The following is an 18,953-nucleotide window of genomic DNA, read 5'->3' on the forward strand; positions in this document are numbered from 1 at the left end:
CAGGGCCCTGTCATGGCCAGCCCAATTTCGAGACCTTAATCCCATAAAAAACCTCTGAAATGTGATCAAGAGGAAGATCGATGGTCACAAGCCATGAAAAGAAGCCGAGCTGCTTGAATTCTTGCGCCAGGAGTAGCATAAAGTCACCCAACGGCAATGTGAAAGACTGGTGGAGAGCATGCCAAGACACATGAAAGTTGTGATTTTAAATCAAGGTTATTCCACCAAATATTGATTTCTGAACTCTTCCTAAGTTAAAGCATTAGTATTGTGTAGCTTAAAAATGAATATAAGCTTGTTTTCTTTGCATTATTCGAGATCTGAAGACACTGCATCTTTTTTGCTATTTTGACCAATTGTCATTTTTCTGCAAATAAATGATCTAAATGACAATATTTTTATTTGAAATTTGGTAGGAATGTTGCCAGTAGGTTATAGAATAAAACAAAAATGTACATTTTACTTTAACACATACCAATAAATAGTAAAACCAGAGAAACTAATAATTTTGAAGTGGTCTCTTAATTTTTTCCGCGGCTGTATATATACAAACACACACAGAATTGGACATAGACATGAACATACATAAACATACAAACAAACACACACACACATATATACAGTATATGTTATATATATATACATATATTTTTATATATATATATTATATATATATATATATATATATATAAAATATAATATAATATGTTTATGTTTACTCCTTATCTCAATTAGTTACTCTTGAAAGTACAATTCAGTTTTGAACGTGATGGTTGCTGCCTTAGTTTCCCTTTGTGTCTGAGGGTTGCTTTAAGAGAGATCTTGTCAACGAGCTTTCCAGTCAGGAGAGGGCCGCATAGGCCTCCGATCAGAGAGCAAGTTGACCTACCAGGCAGCCGCTGACAGGAGTGAACTCTTGTCAGCATTAGCCAGGTTGATGAGCTTCTGGTTCGTCAGCAGGATTAGACAGTCGTGGCGGCATGATTGGACGTAGTTCTGTATCAGTGTGAGCCTTTAAGTGGCTTGCACAGACAGGGTTAGAGAGTGGGATCTTCAGTTCCTTTATCAGCTGTGGATTTTTCCATTTTCTCTTTCTTGTGTCTCTTTTACAGTCTGTTCACTTTTTCTATGGATTGTGTTCTGGAGAGTCATAGGCGACAGGTAGGGTCCTCTGTTTTGATGTGAAAGTGGCTAATGTAAACTAAATGCCTGTGGTTTGCCAGTACGTCCGTGTGTGTGTGTAAAATGCAGTTGGGACATCAGCAGTCTCCATACAACAGCTTTATTCCACTTAGGCTAATGTTAAACTCTGCTTCTTGCATAATAATATTTTTTTTTGCCAATAATTCATCTCAGCACAGCTTGTTTAAAATAAAAAGAAGTTCGCAAATTCCTACTTTATGATGTCACATGCTCTCAGCAAGTGTAATGTAATTTGCATGGAGTGTGTGGGTATTATTCCTTTGTTATCTTTATGTATGTAAAACTTTTTCAGAACATGTGACTCAGTAACTGGTGTGTTGCTTCATGCTTGAGACATGTGCTTCACATGTAATGGGATATACAGTATAGAGTACAACCTCACTTAATCCAATTTAGTTGTGGTTGTTCGTGCATGATAATGTCAGCCGATGGGAAAAAGGTAGCGTTACAATTGAAACCATTTCCTCAGTTTCAAAGCAAATCTTGGAATGACCTGTAAAGCTTCTTAAATCTAATATAAGATATACTGTATATATATATATACAGTATATCTTTGTATGTAGCTGCTTTCTGGATGCATTGGTATATCATACATGTTGACACTGATATATACTTTTTTGTCTGTTTATTGCTGGACTGGAGGGTACTAATGTATGTAATGTATGATTCACAAATGTGATTAGATTTTTTTATCTAAATCTTATGTAATAGTCAGCCCAGGTGCTACTCATGAAAGCCTGCCACCATGCCGACTGGCGTCTTTTGGCGGTATGTGGCTGTGATGGCTTTTCTTACATTTGGGGTATTCCGTCCTGAACAAAACTGAGCGGTTAGTGAAAAATGAATGACAGGTTTATTTATCTCTCCACCACATGACCATTTTCCATTCCAATTTATTTGAAGATACCTGAAAAAGAGGCAAATTGTTGCATTGTATGGAGTATGTCAACGTGCATTTAAATGAAAGAAATTAAATGAAAAAATGAAATACCATTATTTAATCTGCACTGCAACATAAATGGTTTCAATCAGTTAAATAACAACTCAGTTTATGAACCCCTTATAAATAGTTAATGATTCATAGAACTGATAAAATTGAACTGTTGCTCTCAAGGAAAGCTGGGACCTAACCTTTATTTGATCATTCTCTCAACTGTGCCTTCTATTCTTCTACCACTATTTATTTTCTGCTTCACTCACTTCCTCATGTTTCCCATGTCATCAGTTCCCTCCATTATCTTCCCCAAGTAGATGAGTCAAGTAAATAATCAGAGTCTGGGTGGCCTCCGCCACCTAAACTGCTAGTACAGTGAAGTACTTTGGGGAAAGGGAAAAGGGAGGCAGTATCATTTTTTTGTTTTGGTCAGTCACACTTTGACAAAGGCATACAGGAGAACTCCCCTCACTGCTTTGTATTGGTGCTATAGACCGGTAACCAATGGTTCGCCACCTGACCAAACCAGACAGAAGTCCTCTGTGCGACCTGGTTTGCTTCCCTCAAAAGTGGGGAGAAAAGAAGAGAGACAGAGTTTGTTTTGTTCAGCATGATCTTAAAATCCTCCCCCTGTTGTTCCTTTACTAAAGCGTTCTGATGTGGTACGCTTGCATTCAGCAGCACAGCCCATCTGGATATTAGGAGAATGCTTAACTAGTTTTTTGCTTTTGAAAATTCTGTGTGAGCTTTCCAGGAACTTATGTTGCTTTTTTTCACCTCTTCCTCCACAGAATGAAGATTCACAACCTCCTGAAAAAGCCGCTTCCTCTCCGTGTTTCTGTGTAAAGTGGACTATGTAAAGAGGATGACTGTAAGGAACTGGGACAAAACAATCTAAAAGAGCCGCATGGTGTGAAGGATTGCGTTTGGGTTGTAGACAATTTCCCAATCATTTTTGTGTTTTTTGGGGGGCTTTTGTATTGTCACTGGTGGCACACAAGCATACACACCCACCACCAGACAAACACTAGCACACATCAACACACAGTCCAAGGCCCTGCTGAGGGCAATGCCCAACCTGCTCAATGCTGATGCCTCCTTCAGCTCCAAACAGGAGCTTCTGGACCTCCATGATGGTCCCATTGGCCCAGTGCTGGACACCCCAAGCCCAGTGGAGTTGCAGGAGGACAGCCCCTCGACCTCCAGCCTTAGCAGTCCGGCTGGAGACAACCCCCAGGTGGGGCTTAGGATGTTGGGGGCCGGGGACGAGCTGGCAGACATGCCGCATGGGTTGAAATTCATCCCCGCGGACACAGAGTACCTGTGCGGCTGGGGAGGCATGACCCCCCCCTCCATCCAGACGTTTAACACCCCCCGCTGGGTGCTATTCTTCCTCTGTGCGGCCTCTTTCTTACAGGGCATGATCATTAACGGCTTCATCAACACGGTCATCACCTCCATCGAGCGACGCTTTGACCTGCGTAGCTATCAGGTAGGCATCTTCAAGAATCACAGGGGGATTTCCTCTGACATAATTCTGTGCTTTACAGGCTGTTGTCTTTGCTGACAGTGGTTTTAGTCCACTGCATTGCTTTTCCTGTTATCAGTCATGCTCCCTTTGCTGTTCTGTCGCTATGCACCTCATGGAAATGTAAAATGTAGGGGTCACAAATGTAAAAGTTGGGGTTCACAAGTTGTAAATGGGGTCACAAATGCAAACGTCTTCTCCCGGCAGGCCGGTCTCATCGCCAGCTCCTATGACATTGCAGCCTGCGTGTGCCTTGCCTTTGTCAGCTACTTTGGGGGCACGGGCCACAAGCCCCGCTGGCTGGGCTGGGGGGTGCTGATCATGGCCCTGGGCTCGCTGGTGTTCGCACTGCCCCACTTCACCACGCCACCCTACCAAGTCAGTGTGCCTGAGCGCTCTGGCCTGTGCTCCAGCAACCTGACCGAGCCGTGCCAGGACAGCGCGAGCACCGGCCTCTCCGCCTACCGCTACGTCTTCATGCTGGGCCAGTTCCTGCACGGCGTGGGAGCCACGCCACTCTACACGCTGGGCGTCACCTACCTGGATGAGAATGTTAAGTCCAACGCCGCACCTGTCTACATAGGTGAGAATTGTCATATTGCATACATTCACGCGCATATACACCACACGCAACTCAATTGTAGGGCCCTGTGATTCCTGCAATGCGGAATACGCAGACGGAATTGTGGAGTCCAGTAAGTTAAACGGAAATCCCAGTTAAACAAGGATTTTGACATTTTTTTTTAATGAAATGACAGGAAAGAGATACAGTGGTGAGCAGTTCTCAGCAGAAATGACAGACATTAAAATTATATGTTCATAGTCATACTGACTTTCTGGTCTTCACTTTTTGGACCACTCATCAACGACGGATGACACCAAACTCGTTTTGTACTGATGGCCATTATCAAATGCATAACATGTTTATCTGGGTGAATGGCACAGGCACATCAAAGATGCTGTCAGAGACAACTAGCCGAAGTTAGCGGCACAACAACTTCATAAATGTCATTATACCAACCACTCACATTCAGGTTTTAATATGAACATGGAGTTTGCAACAGTGGCAGCAAACTGTTGCTTCCCTATGCAAACCCTATGCAATGTGAAACCAACAGGAAACTCATAGGCGCATGAGGCTAAAACTGGGGCATCATTTGAATAAAGCCTCTTTCACACCGCATGTGCGTGTGCATGATTGCTGCAGTGCAGAACTGCTGCGGCTTGGAAGCGTGTTTCATTCACAACGCATGGTTTCTGCTGCAGCTCTGATACTGCCAGCCATATCTTTCTGTATGTTTGGTGTTTGGTGTCATCCCTCGTTGAGTGGTCCGAAAAGTGAAGACAACTAGAATGAGAACTGCTGATTCAGGCAGGCATGTGTGCACGCTTCGGCAGCAAAAGACAGTGTTCGGCAGCAAAAGACAGTGTGCAAGAGGCCTACAATAATCATAGGACTGACCTATCATAACACAACTGGCTTACTGACTCAGCAAAGGTCTTGTAACAGGTGTTACAGATCTACTGGGGATCATTTTAACTAGGGATGAGAGACCACAAAAAAAACGCGTGCATGGTTTACCCTATTCCAAATAGCTGTGACGACTTATTCTTCAAATGGGGAAGACAAAAACTTATGTGTGGATGTTGGCATATTTCTGACATACAGTATTTCTTACATATTTCTTTCATATGTGAAATGTGAATTAGTGACATTATTTAAAAGTGTACTGTGTTGGTAGGCTGTTGATTTCCGGCAAGAAGGGTTCAGGTGTTCAACTGAGCAGCACTCTTAGCACCACATTGCATTATACCCATTTCACCTGCTTGCGTTGCGTGTGCATGGTGGCTGCGTTACTTGTTGATTTTCATTTCGCCGTCCATGTTAACAGGTTAACGCACTTGTCTGTGAGTCATTTAGAGTTTCGGCGTGAAGCCTATTTTTTTCACGAAAGAGGTAAGCAAATCTCACCAGACATAGACAGTAAAATTATGTTTTGATAATATTGACATCATATCAGCAACATTACACAACAAAGACCTTTCACTGCAGTTTTGATGCCTGGCTTATGTCACGGACATGACAGTGGGGACTTGGAGGTTACATGTGTACTATACATGTAAGAAAAAAAAGGACGTTTCAGACAATGCCTTGATGTCTTCCCCCTATTACTTGGCAATGTCTTGTGATCTAACCCTCTTCTCCACATGCATAGCAACAAAGTCTTCCCCCACTACCTGGGCAGTGTCTCACAATGTTCCCATCCTCTCCACATGTATAGCATATGATAACCCTCACTGCATTGCTTCTCCTCAAGCTTTTACCCTCTGTTTTGCCAACTAGAAGATTAGAGGATTCCTACCCTCTTTGTCTCCTATTGTCTCCTCTTGTCTCCTGTTGGGAAAGCTTACTTCCTATAGCTGCAGCTGGGTGGAATTTTTTAGAAGTGGCCTGATTTGGCCTGAAGTGGCAAAATTGTGTCATTTTAGCAATAATTTTATCATAGTCTGAGAGATGAGTCACAAGCATTTCTATGGCAGAGTGAATCATGTTCGTTGATCCAAGCAAATGTATAGCCAACATCTTCAGTCGTAGTGTCAGGGTACCCACTGTATGCTCCTGGATGTTTTCCTTTCCTGACTGTGACTTCTCTTGCTCTGAATGAGGGTTCAGGGAATTAAGGCCCGGGCGCCTGGCAACTGCGTTGCGGGACCGCTGTGTCTCGGTTGTGTGTGTTAATCCACACCGCCGATGTTTTTCTTGTGGCACCTCCGTGCCTGAGATGTACATCTCACGCAGGCAGTGTGTGTGTGCGTCTCACACAGGCAGTGTGTGTGTGTGTGTGCGTCTCACACAGGCAGTGTGTGTGTGTGTGTGTGTCTCTCACTCAGGCAGTGTGTGTGTGCATCTCACACAGGCAGTGTGTGTGTGTGTGTGTGTGTGTCTCACGCAGGCAGTGTGTGTGTGTGTGTGTGTCTCACGCAGGCAGTGTGTGTGTGCGTCTCACACAGGCAGTGTGTGTGTGTGTGTGTGTGTGTGTGTGTGTGTGTGTGTGTGTATGCGTCTCATGCAGGCAGTGTGTGTGTGTGTGTGTGTGTGTGTGTGTGTGTGGGTGTGTGTGTATGCGTCTCACGCAGGCAGTGTGCATACTCTAACATAGGCTCTAAAAGGAAAATCAACAGGTCAAAAATCAACGCACATGCAATGCAGGCTGTGAGAAAGGGCTAAGCATTCTTCTGAGGTACTAGGAACGGCGATGTGTGCCCGAACCAATAGCCTCAATTTGATGAGCTGGTAGACTATCCTTCATAACACCCAACAGAATGCATTGGGATCAGAGTTTGATAAGCGCAGTCAGAAGACGGTACAATAGTAGAAATAATTTTTTTTTAATCTTGCCAGTCAGCCGACCCCATTATCACTGTGCCTACAGCCTACTGATCCAAACAAGGTGCAGGAAGCATGCAGTACAATGCAGGCCGAATAACACATTGCTAAACAAAATCAGCTCCGAGAACAACACCCTTTGAGAGGAGATGGCAGTCTAAAGCAAATTAGTGCCATTAATAAAATGTTTTATTATCCATTTGATAGTGTGATAGCCTGTAATATCAGCATTTTGAGGCCACAACAGCCTACAGCACAGAGACAAGCTACGCCAGCAGATAGTTCTCACTAACTGCAGGCTATTAGATTTTCTATCAGTTGGCTTGGACTATGTTTGTACATTTTTAACACTATCTGTAAAGCTGGTTCATTCAAGATCTTAACGATGTGGAGACAAGGCTAAGAACACAGGAGCCATTCAGGCTAGCCTACACATTAACATCCCTCTCCTCCAAGTTAAGGTGGGCATGTGTGCAGAGTTTCCTCGTGTTACTTATGCTTGCATTTCCTTTAGATTACGTTCTGTATTTTTGATGATCAAGGACAAAAACAAACATCACATTTTTAAAAATACCCTCTTAATTTCTTAATAAGACATTACATTAATACGCCTAATGAATTTGTATGCTTTCCCATTCGTTGATTAAATGTCACATCAGCTGTCAAATAAGGTTGTAATGTAGCCTATGATTATTGTGGTCACGCCCAACCCCAGTTGAAATTTTCCCCAGTAGATCTGCAGTATCAGAAACTGGGACGAAACCTAATCTCCCCTTAAAGCAGCAATAAGGAGTTCTGTTCCAAAACTAGCATGCTAAATACATGAAAGGCATGCAGAAGCCTACAAACACCACCAACAGCCCAGTTGACACTGATAGAAGCTTGCCAACACACTAACTGGTATATTTAGGTGGTATAGCTGACAATGTCATGCTGTGAAAGCTTTTCTTCCATTTTTGCAAGGTGTTTCAGCCAGGAAACACAGAACTACATAGTGCATATCCTGGATGGCTAGTAAGAAAAAGACACAGGTGTTTATCTGTCCTTCACTTGACCATCTGCAATCAAAATGAATTTGAGGATGGTATCAAAACTAGTTGCCTATAAAGCCATACCTCCAAAAATGTCAAATTGTTGCATAGTGTTACTTTAAATAGCCTACCATACATCTTTGTGAAGTAAGACCTGCCCTCTTAACCTCCCATTGAGTGAGTCAGGGGTCAGTCCAATGAGTCATTAGTTCCATGTGTCTTTCTTGCTTGTGACCTTTCAAAATTAGGGGGGTGGGGGGGGGGTGTTTCATATTCATACAGGAGACTAATCGACATCTGCTCTTACCGAAACAAAGACACTATTTTACTAGTAAGCACTTAGTTCATCAACAGGAAAGCAGCAATATCCAGTTCCATCATCAGTTTCATCTTGTCATTCATCAACATTTCTGAAACATAACAGAATAACAATATTAGAATAATATAATGGGTTCTTCCTTGGCTCATGCTACACTCCTCCACTTTGTGGAAAACAACCTGTTGTTTGGGTTATCCTGTTGACAGACAAACAGAGAAACAAATGGCACCACATGCATGTGTGTGCCAAGAAAGAATAACCTTTCAATTGAGCTAAAGAATGGAGCCGATCTTAATACTAATATTGATACTGCTTTCTAAATAAAGACAGAATGCGTCTCTCTAGCGATACTTAGAGATAATGACAGAAAGCTTTTCTGTGAGACCATTACATGTTTCTGCTAGCAATACTTAGAGATGACTCCTTTGATATACTATCTTACAAACAAATGGCTTTTACCCAACTTTTCACCAGGCCTTCACTAAAAGGCAGACACAAACACTGTTCAGTCATCTTATGTCGTGTAGGTTATCTCATAAAAAGCCTTTTAGACGCAGAAAGATGAAAGAGTCTATAATTCATGTTTACATGTATAATGTAATGTATAATTAGTGTTTAAAGTTCTTCATGATTCATCAACTCTTGCTCAAAATTTGTGCGTGACAAGTATGTGTGTTGGCTTTGTGGTTAGTGATGGGTCCATGCACAACATGATGAGTACACACTTCCTCTCAATGCATTAAAGTCAGTTTAGGCTGTCAGCTATCTGTGTAATAATAGGGTCAGGACAGCTAACACACTTACCGCAAGCAAGACGTTCAGGCATACACTGAGCCGCCCTCTGTCTTCAAAATGAAACCACAAGTGACGCAGTGGAAAGCTGAGTTGCGTGTGTGTGTGTGAGAGAGAGACAGAGAGAGAGACCTCTTTTTGATAATTTTACTATTCTTGTCGTGATTCTCTGAATGGTCTGTTCATATGATAATGTTTTCAGGAAGTACTATCACTTCTCTTTTTCTTGGAAGTATTCCTTTCTGTTCTGTCTGTTCTGTCATGCACATTTACCATTCTAACTTTTTCCCCCTTTTAACTTTTACAATTTCATTCCTCCATGTTCCTGATCTCTTGTAATCAGTGAGATTGCTGCTGCAGCAGTCATGTAGTTTTTGTCCCTTTCAGGTTTCCATACCCCTTCCCCTTCACGTGTTTGTATTTATCAGCAAGGGCCACCGGTTCCACCCCAGACATCAATAGAAAGTACTGTGAATGGTGGCTCACTGTCGTCCGTATTTCAAAGGCAGCCAGAGACAATCAAACCCAGTCAGCCTGTGTGTTGTGTGAGCCTCGGCCAATGAGCCTGTGTGGTATTGATTGGTTGCCGAACATCAACACAAATAAGGGTCCATCAAAGGGGGATTTATTTACTCCTGTGTGGATTTCTGGCAACGGCAGCGGGATATCCCCTTCTGGTACACTATTGGGCTCTAACCACCCCTCTCCCTCTCTTTCTCCCTCTCTCTCCCTCTCTCTCTCTCCCTCTCTCTCTCCCTCTCCCTCTCCCTCTCTCTCTCTCTCTCTCTCTCTCTCTCCCTCTCTCTCTCTCCCTCTCTCTATCCCTCTCCCTCTCCCTCTCTCTCTCTCTCTCTCCCTCTCTCTCTCTCTCCCTCTCTCTCTCTCCCTCTCTCTCTCTCTCTCTCTCCCTCTGGTTCCCAGGGATCTTCTACACGGCAGCCATTGTCGGACCAGCAGCTGGATACCTGCTGGGAGGATTCTTCCTTAACATCTTCACAGAGACGGACCGAACGTGAGTGATGCTGGTCCCACTTCCTGCTTACTCTGGGTCCGTGCCAGATGTGGTCGACCGAGGCCATTAGGGTCTGAAAATGGCAGCAGTGTTTTGTTTTTGGGACGAAAACATCTGCCAATTATCTAAAAAACTAAACCAAACATTGTGGGTGTAGTGTAAGCCATGATGGGGATCAATGGGTTTTGGTGTACTGCATGTTAGAGAATGACTGGGAGCTGACCTGAAAGGAACTTCTTGAAAAGGTATTTTCTTCCTGTGGTGCTCCATGAGGTGGAGGGGAGGAAGGAAAGAAAGCTGGTCCATCAGCTCCCTCTAGTGGTCATACATGAGAGATATCTGTCTCTGATATAAGCAGCCAAACGGATGTTCTAAGATGTGTTCAGTACTTTTAGGCCATAATGTGACCCTTACCTACAGAATTCCTCCCGATTGTTATTAAAATCAATCCATATTTTTAAGTGACATTTTGATCCCGACTGTTCTCTTCTCTGTCTCGTAGAACGGAGCTAACACCAGAGAACCCTCTGTGGGTGGGGGCGTGGTGGATTGGCTTTCTGGCCGGGGGAGCCGCAGCACTGATAATTGCCTTACCAATCCTAGGGTATCCACGGCAACTACCAGGTACCTCTCTTTTGCATCCTTTCCCATTTCTGTAAAATGCAGTCATATGTGTCTGTGTTCAGTGTTACATTTTTGTAGTGACAGTGAACCCCAATAGATCTCTGTGCTTGTTTTCTTCTTATTTTCCTATCTTCTTTCTGTCTCTCGCCTTGGTTTCTTAATTTTTTTTTTATGTATCTTCTGTTGCACAGGTTCTCAGCGTTATGTGGCTATGCGTGTGTCAGAGGCACACCAGCTGAAAGATGGCAGTCAGACCAGAGCGGCTGACCCTCAGTTTGGGAAGACGGTTAAGGACATGCCCAGGTACCTCAATCCTCTGCCAACTTCACACATTTACCTGAAAGATGAAACTTATTTGGATGATCAGGGAATAGACGTCATCTTTTCAGCATATTTATACATTTAAATATATCTGTGCTTCTGCTTTGGCTATTTTTAAATGTAAAATGTCAATGTAAAAGGTAAATAAATGACATATCTGTGCTGTAAGAAGAGGCATGGCAATTGTGTCATTTTATATAAGAAGCAGAACCTGAGAAAGCTCTCAAATCAAGTTTCACCATGAGCATGGGGTTCATCATTTTATTTATTTCTTTTGTGCTCAAAGGGCAAAGAAAGTAACCTGAATAATTTAGAAATGGTGACAGTCAGAAGTGGCAACAACTCAGACGAGTCAGATTACTCAAATGTAAACATGACCCAAGAGGTCAGTACAGGTTAAGCCAATGAAGCTACAGACTCGCCTGATCTGGCTGTCACCAGGAAGTCAGAGTTACCTAGCGACGTGAGCAACCAGTGCTAACATAAGAATAAGAAGAAAATACACTAATGATTTTTAATTGTAGTGCTAATCCTTTTCTATGCATTTTTAGTCATTCTGCCTACGACCTCTCTCACCATAGGTCTGTCTTACTTCTACTGAAGAACTCCACTTTCATCTTCCTGTGTCTGGCCGGGGCCACGGAGGCCACGCTCATAGCCGGCATGTCCACCTTTGGGCCCAAGTTTTTGGAGTCCCAGTTCAACTTGAGTGCATCGGAAGCCGCCACCTGGTTTGGTGAGAGAAATAGAACCTGCTTGTTTTCAGTGTTGGGGAGTAACGAGTTACATGTAATTGCGTTACGTAATTTAATTACAAAATAAATGTAACACTAATACATTACAGTTACTGGAGAGAAATGTGTAATTCAATTACAGTTACTTACGACATTTTTCAAAATTACAATTTGAATTACATCTTAATACTGTCAGCAAAACCTTGCTCAAATGTATATTTAAAAAAAAAAAAAAACTGTTTCGCATGTTTTTCTGGCTACTGTACAAACACCCCCGTTGTCATTTCCCTCCACAATAGTTTGATCCAAAACTTTCTGTGTCTCTATCACGTCTACAGCGCCATCACGTCTGCTAGTAGGCCTACATGCCTGTGCATGCAGCGATCTGAATTTCAGTTGCTAACAACCTACCAGAAATGTATCACAGAAATCAAAAAGTAATTAGTTACGTTACTCAGATAAAGTAATTAAAATAGTTACACTACTATTACATTTTTAACAGGGTAACCTGTAACTGTAACGAATTACATTTCTAAAGTAACCTCCCCAACACTGCTTGTTTTGACATTATTATTACCACCCCCACCCTCCCAGCCCCTAGACAGTAGATTCAGGTTCACATCATATTTTTTTTTAGTCTTCAGTTGTATTATTGGTAGATTCTTGGACTACCTGAGTAAGGACAAAATATTATATTTGGTTCTTGTAGATTCTTTATTCTGTGTTCTGATACCACAAACCTACATGAAAATGTGAATTGCAAACAAACACACAGAAAACTCTCTCACATTGTTTACAACCATTGTACATTTAAGTGTACATCATGTGCACATAACTGGAACCTGAATGGTTATCATAAAAATGTGTTCCATTTACGATGCACATTCCAAGACGTGCTTTTGTAAGACTTAACCCTTTTCCTGCACTGTAGGATACATGGTGGTACCAGCAGGGGGCGGTGGCACCTTCCTGGGAGGCTACATCGTCAAGAAGCTGAACCTGCGCTGCCGGGGCATTGTCCGCTTCTGCATGCTGTGCGCGCTGGTCAGTCTGATGGCCATCTTCATCTTCCTCGTCCACTGCCCCAACATGCCCATGGCTGGGGTCACAGCCCCCTACCGGACCAGTCCCCTCCAGAACCAGCACCAAGACATGTACCTGGACCCTTACGAGAGCGAGAGCATGTACAACAGGTACGGCCGTAAAAAATACAGTAACTTCAATGTACCTGGACCCTTACGAGAGCGAGAGCATGTACAACAGGTATGGCCGTAAAAAATACAGTAACTTCAATGTACCTGGACCCTTACGAGAGCGAGAGCATGTACAACAGGTACAGCTGTAAAAACTACAGTAACTTCAAAAACACACAATCACCCGGTTCTATAGGCTGTTGGAGCGTCCAGATGATGTTGCCTTGACTTCTGCTCAGGACAGTCATCCAGAAATGTCTTCTGTTGATTGCAAGGAGCATACCCGCATGGACCCGTCATGCAGAGAGAAACAACAATCAGAACACAATGAATAACTAAACGATTCCCCTGGAGAGCCGTTAGTGTAGAGTTTACAGACTTTCAGACATCCTTTTCTCCGAGGGCTGTTGTGCTCCCAGCACATGTCAAGTGTGACAGGTTGACAAGTGTTCCCGTCGAGTTCACCTGCCTGTTTGATTGCACAACAGTGTCATGAGCTCAGGCACCATAAGCCCAGCCAGGCCAAGTTAGTGGACAGCCTCAGGTGGCCCACAGCACCCAATCCCAAGCATCATTAAACCCAGATGGTGTGTGTGTCTGTCAGATGGATGCCTGTCCCAACCAGATGTATTTTCAGTCTTCACTGAAGCGTCACTCCAGCTTTCCTGTGGCTGCTGGCATCTTAGAGGAAGATCAGAGTAGATTAAGGAGACCTATTATAGTATGCTTGTAAAGAAAAAAGAAATAGTTTTTTTCTTCATTTTCTTTTACTGACGTTTTGCCTTCTAAACCATTCTCTTACTAATTTCTCTCAGTCCCTCTCTACATCTTCACTACTTGCCCCCTTCCACTCTCTCTCTCTCTCATTGACTTTGCTATTCTGTCTGTTTCTTTCAGCTCCCTGGAAGGGAACCTGACGGTGAGCTGTAATGCTGGCTGCCACTGCGTGAAGGAGCTCTATAACCCCGTGTGTGGAGCGGACGGAGTCATGTATTACTCCCCCTGCCACGCCGGCTGCAGCTCCATCAACCACACGCACAGCCACAATGGCAGACAGGTACGTTATTGCAGTGGAACCATAGTCAGCCACCACCACTAGGGTTCTAGGTGCTCAAACGCTGGAGGCGTAAATCACTGTTCTGTAGATTTATGTTTCTGTCTCTCCCTCTCTCCCCTCTCCTCTCCTCTCCTCTCCTCCCTCCTCTCCTCTCCTCTCCTCTTCCCTCTTTCCTCTCTCCCCTCCCCTCTCCTCTCCCCTCTCCTCTCTTCTCCTCTCCTCTCCTCTCCTCTCCTCTCCCTTCTCTCTCTCCCTTCTCCTCTCCTCTCCTCTCCTCTCCTCTCCTCTCCTCTCCTTTTGTCTACTCTCCCCTTCTTCCCTCTTCTCTCCCTTCTCTCTCTCCTCTCCTTTCCCCTCCCTCCTCTCTCTCCACTCTCCCCTCTCCTCTCCTCTCCTCTTTGTCCTCTCTTTTCCTCTCCCCTCCACTTTCCTCTCCCCTCCCTCCTTTCCTCTCCTCTCCTCTCCTCTCCTGTCCTGTCCTGTCCTGTCCTGTCCTCTCCTGTCCTCTCCTCTCTTTCCTCTCCTCTCCTCTCCTGTCCTGTCCTTTCCTCTCCTCTCCTCTCCTCTCTTTCCTCTCCTCTCTTTCCTCTCCTCTCCTCTCCTGTCCTGTCCTCTCCCCTCTCTCCTCTCCTGTCCTCTCCTCTCCTCCCTCTCCTCTCCTCTCCTGTCCTGTCCTGTCCTGTCCTCTCCTCTCCTCTCTTTCCTCTCCTCTCCTGTCCTGTCCTGTCCTGTCCTGTCCTGTCCTCTCCTCTCCTCTCCCCTCTCTCCTCTCCTGTCCTCTCCTCTCCTCTCCTCTCCTCTCCTGTCCTTTCCTTTCCTCTCCCCTCCTCTCTTTCCTCTCCTCTCCTCTCCTGTCCTCTCCTCTCCTCTCCTCTCGTCTCCTCTCCTCCTCTATATCTCTGTGCAGGTGTTCTCTGGCTGCAGCTGTGTGGTGGGGAACGTGACGTGGGGGAAGGAGGGGCTGGCCCTGGCAGGGAAATGTAGCACCTCCTGTCAGCACATGCCAGCCTTCCTCTTTTTCTTCTTCATCGTCATCTTCTTCACCTTTCTATGCAGCATCCCCGCCCTCACCGCCACCCTCAGGTAGGCCTTCCCACCTGGTCACTAAACACCATACTCATACCTGCTGCTTTCCCCTCATGTTACAGCTTCAGATATGCACCAGTATCTGCAGGTTGCAGCGGTCTCCTTGAAATTTGTGCCCAAGTTTGCATGTGATGTGTGTAAGCCACTGTTTCATCTAAAAACGAACCACCTCCCGTTTTTTGACATTATAATCTGTGTGGGAAATGATCAAGTGAGTGGCTTAGAAATGGATTAGGAACGGATTAGAAATAATATAGCCCTGCTTGTTATTTAGTGTTTATAAGCTGTACTGCCATGTTAAAGGAGCTTGCAGGAACTGAATTGTGATTTCAACATCTAAATAATCACTTTGAACAAGGTGTCACATTTTAGGCATTGACAAGGCTTGTCCTCTCCTTCAGGTGTGTTCCAGACAGCCAGAGGTCCTTTGGTCTGGGGATCCAGTGGATCGTGGTGCGGACTCTGGGTAGGTTGCTGTTCGTATCATGTTAGCCCACTAGGGGGTGGTTTGCAGTGTTCGAATTATCACTCCAGCTTCGGGGGGGTCAGCATTTTGAAACGGATGGTGATGACGTCACATGTTTTTTTTTTTTTTTTTTTTAAGCGGCTCTGTACATAGGACACTAGGTTATAAATATACGGTAGTGCTATCCCTATTGTGGTGTTTTTTACATTGTCATTTAGCAGACGCTTTTGTCCAAAGCGACGTACAAAGGAGATGCTACAAGCAATAGAGCCTAGTGTAACAATAAATACTATTTCACACAAGAATCAACATGCAGAACTGTAAGCGCAAGTTAAGTAGCCTAATAGCTGAATAACGTTATGACAATCAAGGTAGAAACAGAGCACTGTCTTTAATAGCATCTAAGACACGGGTAGTTAGCTAGCTATCCAAAAATAGTTTCTGACTAGGTTTATGAGTTGAATTCCGCTAGGTTGGTAAGGTTAAGCATGAAAGATTAGGCTTTACGTTATAGATATGATACAGCTATCAGGTAGTTGCACCCATAGACATACACTTCAGAAACTGTACGCCAAAGACACATTGGTAGGGCGGCCAGTTGCTAACGTGATGATGGACCAGAGGAGTTGACTTTATTCTCGACATGTTGACTTTATTCTCTACATGTCGACTTTATTCTCGAATTGCCAATTCATATTTTCCCCCCTTATACCTGGCCCTAATACGCTTCCGTACGAATGCGACTTCTGGCTCGCGGAAAACTTTTTGGGTGGGATGGATCGGACGTATGAATCATTACACAGCCCCGACAAACAATGAATACCGTAAATCCTCAAATAGTGGCCGGGGCTTGTATTTACTTAGGCTGCACAGCGCACCGGCCTTTATTTGGGGCAGGCTTGTATTAGGGGCAGGCCTTTATTTCTTAATTATCTTCTGTTATAGAATTTTATTATTTAAATAATGGGCATAATTGCAGTAGGCTAATATAATTCATTGCATATGCGTTCACGGTTCAACACTTCCTGCACATCGCGTAGCGCTTTAGGTCGGGGTGTCAACGTAAAAAATAAACATCGGAGTTATGGTCTCCACTGTCAGTGACTGTCAAAAGATTTCCAAAGCCTTGAATTTAATCATTTTTCTAGACACTCTATTATGCTAATCGCGGACTGAAAACATTTATTCAACGAGCTGGTTTGATATCCAGCCTAACTTTCTTTCTACCTCCACCTGCTAGTCGTAGCCTATTGCATTCGTCTCGGGTCAATGTCAAACTTCTTTGCTGCTTTTTCTCCCGAATGTTCTTCTGCAATCAGCATACACCATCTCTTTGAATTTAATATCAAAGTTACGTAAGTCTACTACTGCTTTATGATCCCTTCTGGAAAAAGTAACCTAGCCAACTAAAACGTTACAGATAAACAACAGTAGGCTATAGCCTACGATACGTGCATTTAGGCTAAACATTCGCCTAGTAGTCCTACGTGGGGACATTTATTTTTTTATTGCAAACAGCCCATGAGATTAGCCAACAATATTATATAATATAATATTAAACACGAGGAGAACATGTATTTGTACAGTCCATTCAAGGGGTGTTTGAATGTTAATGTCAGTATATTACTCATAGTAAACATCGAACGCATTTAAGAAATAAGAAGACACTTTTAAACACGCAATTTGAAGAATAAATACATTATTTTCGGTACCCCCCAAAGTTTCATTTTAATGCCATTTGGGGGGTATCAAGTCTCAATCGGGAGGGTCAGACCCCCCCGGTACCCCCCGTAATTCGAACACTGGTGGTTTGGAGACCAGACAGATTCCTGATGAAGATCTTTTAATGTGTGCGGTACAGCGATATGAAGAGTTCGAAAGCCACGTATTGTGTCTGCGGTGTACGTGGCCTCCAGACGTCTCTAAGTGACAGTGTCCTATGTCTTCTGGGGCTGGTGAAGTCAAAGATGACCTAAGTTATTGCTACATCCCCAGGTGGCATCCCAGGCCCGATCGCGTTTGGATCTGTGATCGACATCTCGTGCCTACTGTGGCAGGACCAGTGTGGGGAACAGGGCTCCTGCTACCTTTACCAGAACTCAGCCATGAGTCGCTACACCCTCATCGCAGGGATCATATACAAGGTTAGAACCAGGATGCTTTATCTACTGAACGTGGCAATATAATTATTATCTGGCTGTTTTTAATGTGTCTCGAAGACTGTTAAGTAGTTGCATAGATTCAAGGGTCTTTCGATCACAATTGCTTTTTCAATGGCAATTCATTCATAATTTCTTCTCTATTAGTTTTTCATACTCAAAATATACCAGTTCTATGTTGCATGGCAGTGAAAGCCATTCCTTTCTCCTTAATCGTACTAATCCATTATTCCTTTCTGCATTTCCTGACTGTCGCTCCGTCTCTCTCGTTCTGTTCCGTTCAGGTATTAGGGACTTCGTTTTTCCTGTTGGCGAGTGTGCTGTACCTGCCCCCCCCGGAGTCTCCTCAGAGCAGCTGTGAGAGCACAGACCATGGCATTGGGGACATTTCAGGGGACTTGGGAGACCTGCCCATCAAAGACCTGCCACCGGAGGTCATCAGCAATGTCCATGCTAGGCTATGATGTCTTACCCACAACTGACACCTCACTGTGTGTGTGTGTGTGTGTGTATGTGTGTTTGTGTATGTATGTGTGTGTTTGTGTAAACAGCCCTCACCAAACCAAAACACTGCATTGTTTTCCCTCTGAAGCACACACTCGGTGGTCAGGTTCACTGCATATGATGTCCTCTTGTCACGCAATGTGTACGCACAGCCACTACTCTATTTTCCTTCATCCGTTAGTCCTTATAAATCAGTCCTTTATCTTACTCCAGTCCGTTACCTGTGTGTGTGTGTGTGTGTGTGTGTGTGTGTGTGTGTGTGTGTGTGTGTGTGTGTGTGCGCGCGTGTAGGGGAGATTTAATGAAAGGAAGACTTGATGTTCATTGAAGGTTCTCACTTGTTGCCATATATGAGATATTTTTCGCTTTACAGAAACCATACTTACAGGATGCCATTTAGAATTGTTTGCTGAAAAAGATTTCAGAAGGGGTAAAAACTATCCCTGATGCTGCAGTTTCTTTATACATTTTATGGTCACACTTTATTTGGATGGTCCCCTTTGGACTACATTTACAGATGCTCAAATGATAAACAATCTGTTGAAACTCTGTTCACTAAAAGTTAGGGTTAAGGGTTGGGTATGGTAAAGGCAATCGTCAGT

The 18,953-nt window shown here is 43.9% G+C and overlaps 1 protein-coding gene across 1 annotated transcript; it reads left to right on the forward strand.

The window, feature by feature from the left end:
• Positions 1–3,206: 3,206 nt before the first annotated feature.
• Positions 3,207–18,311, forward strand: slco4a1 (solute carrier organic anion transporter family, member 4A1; the record flags this gene model as incomplete). The annotated part of the gene is made up of 12 exons (XM_080832307.1): positions 3,207–3,629; positions 3,873–4,248; positions 10,117–10,207; positions 10,710–10,831; positions 11,023–11,134; positions 11,734–11,888; positions 12,818–13,079; positions 13,977–14,136; positions 15,044–15,219; positions 15,624–15,688; positions 17,684–17,832; positions 18,132–18,311. 12 exons carry the CDS (start codon positions 3,207–3,209, stop codon positions 18,309–18,311), a joined length of 2,271 nt encoding a protein of 756 aa, XP_080688433.1.
• Between the last annotated feature and the right edge of the window lie 642 nt (positions 18,312–18,953).

This window comes from Sprattus sprattus (genome assembly GCF_963457725.1).
Source record: "Sprattus sprattus genome assembly, chromosome: 2".
In the NCBI taxonomy this organism is placed as follows: Eukaryota; Metazoa; Chordata; class Actinopteri; order Clupeiformes; family Clupeidae; genus Sprattus; species Sprattus sprattus.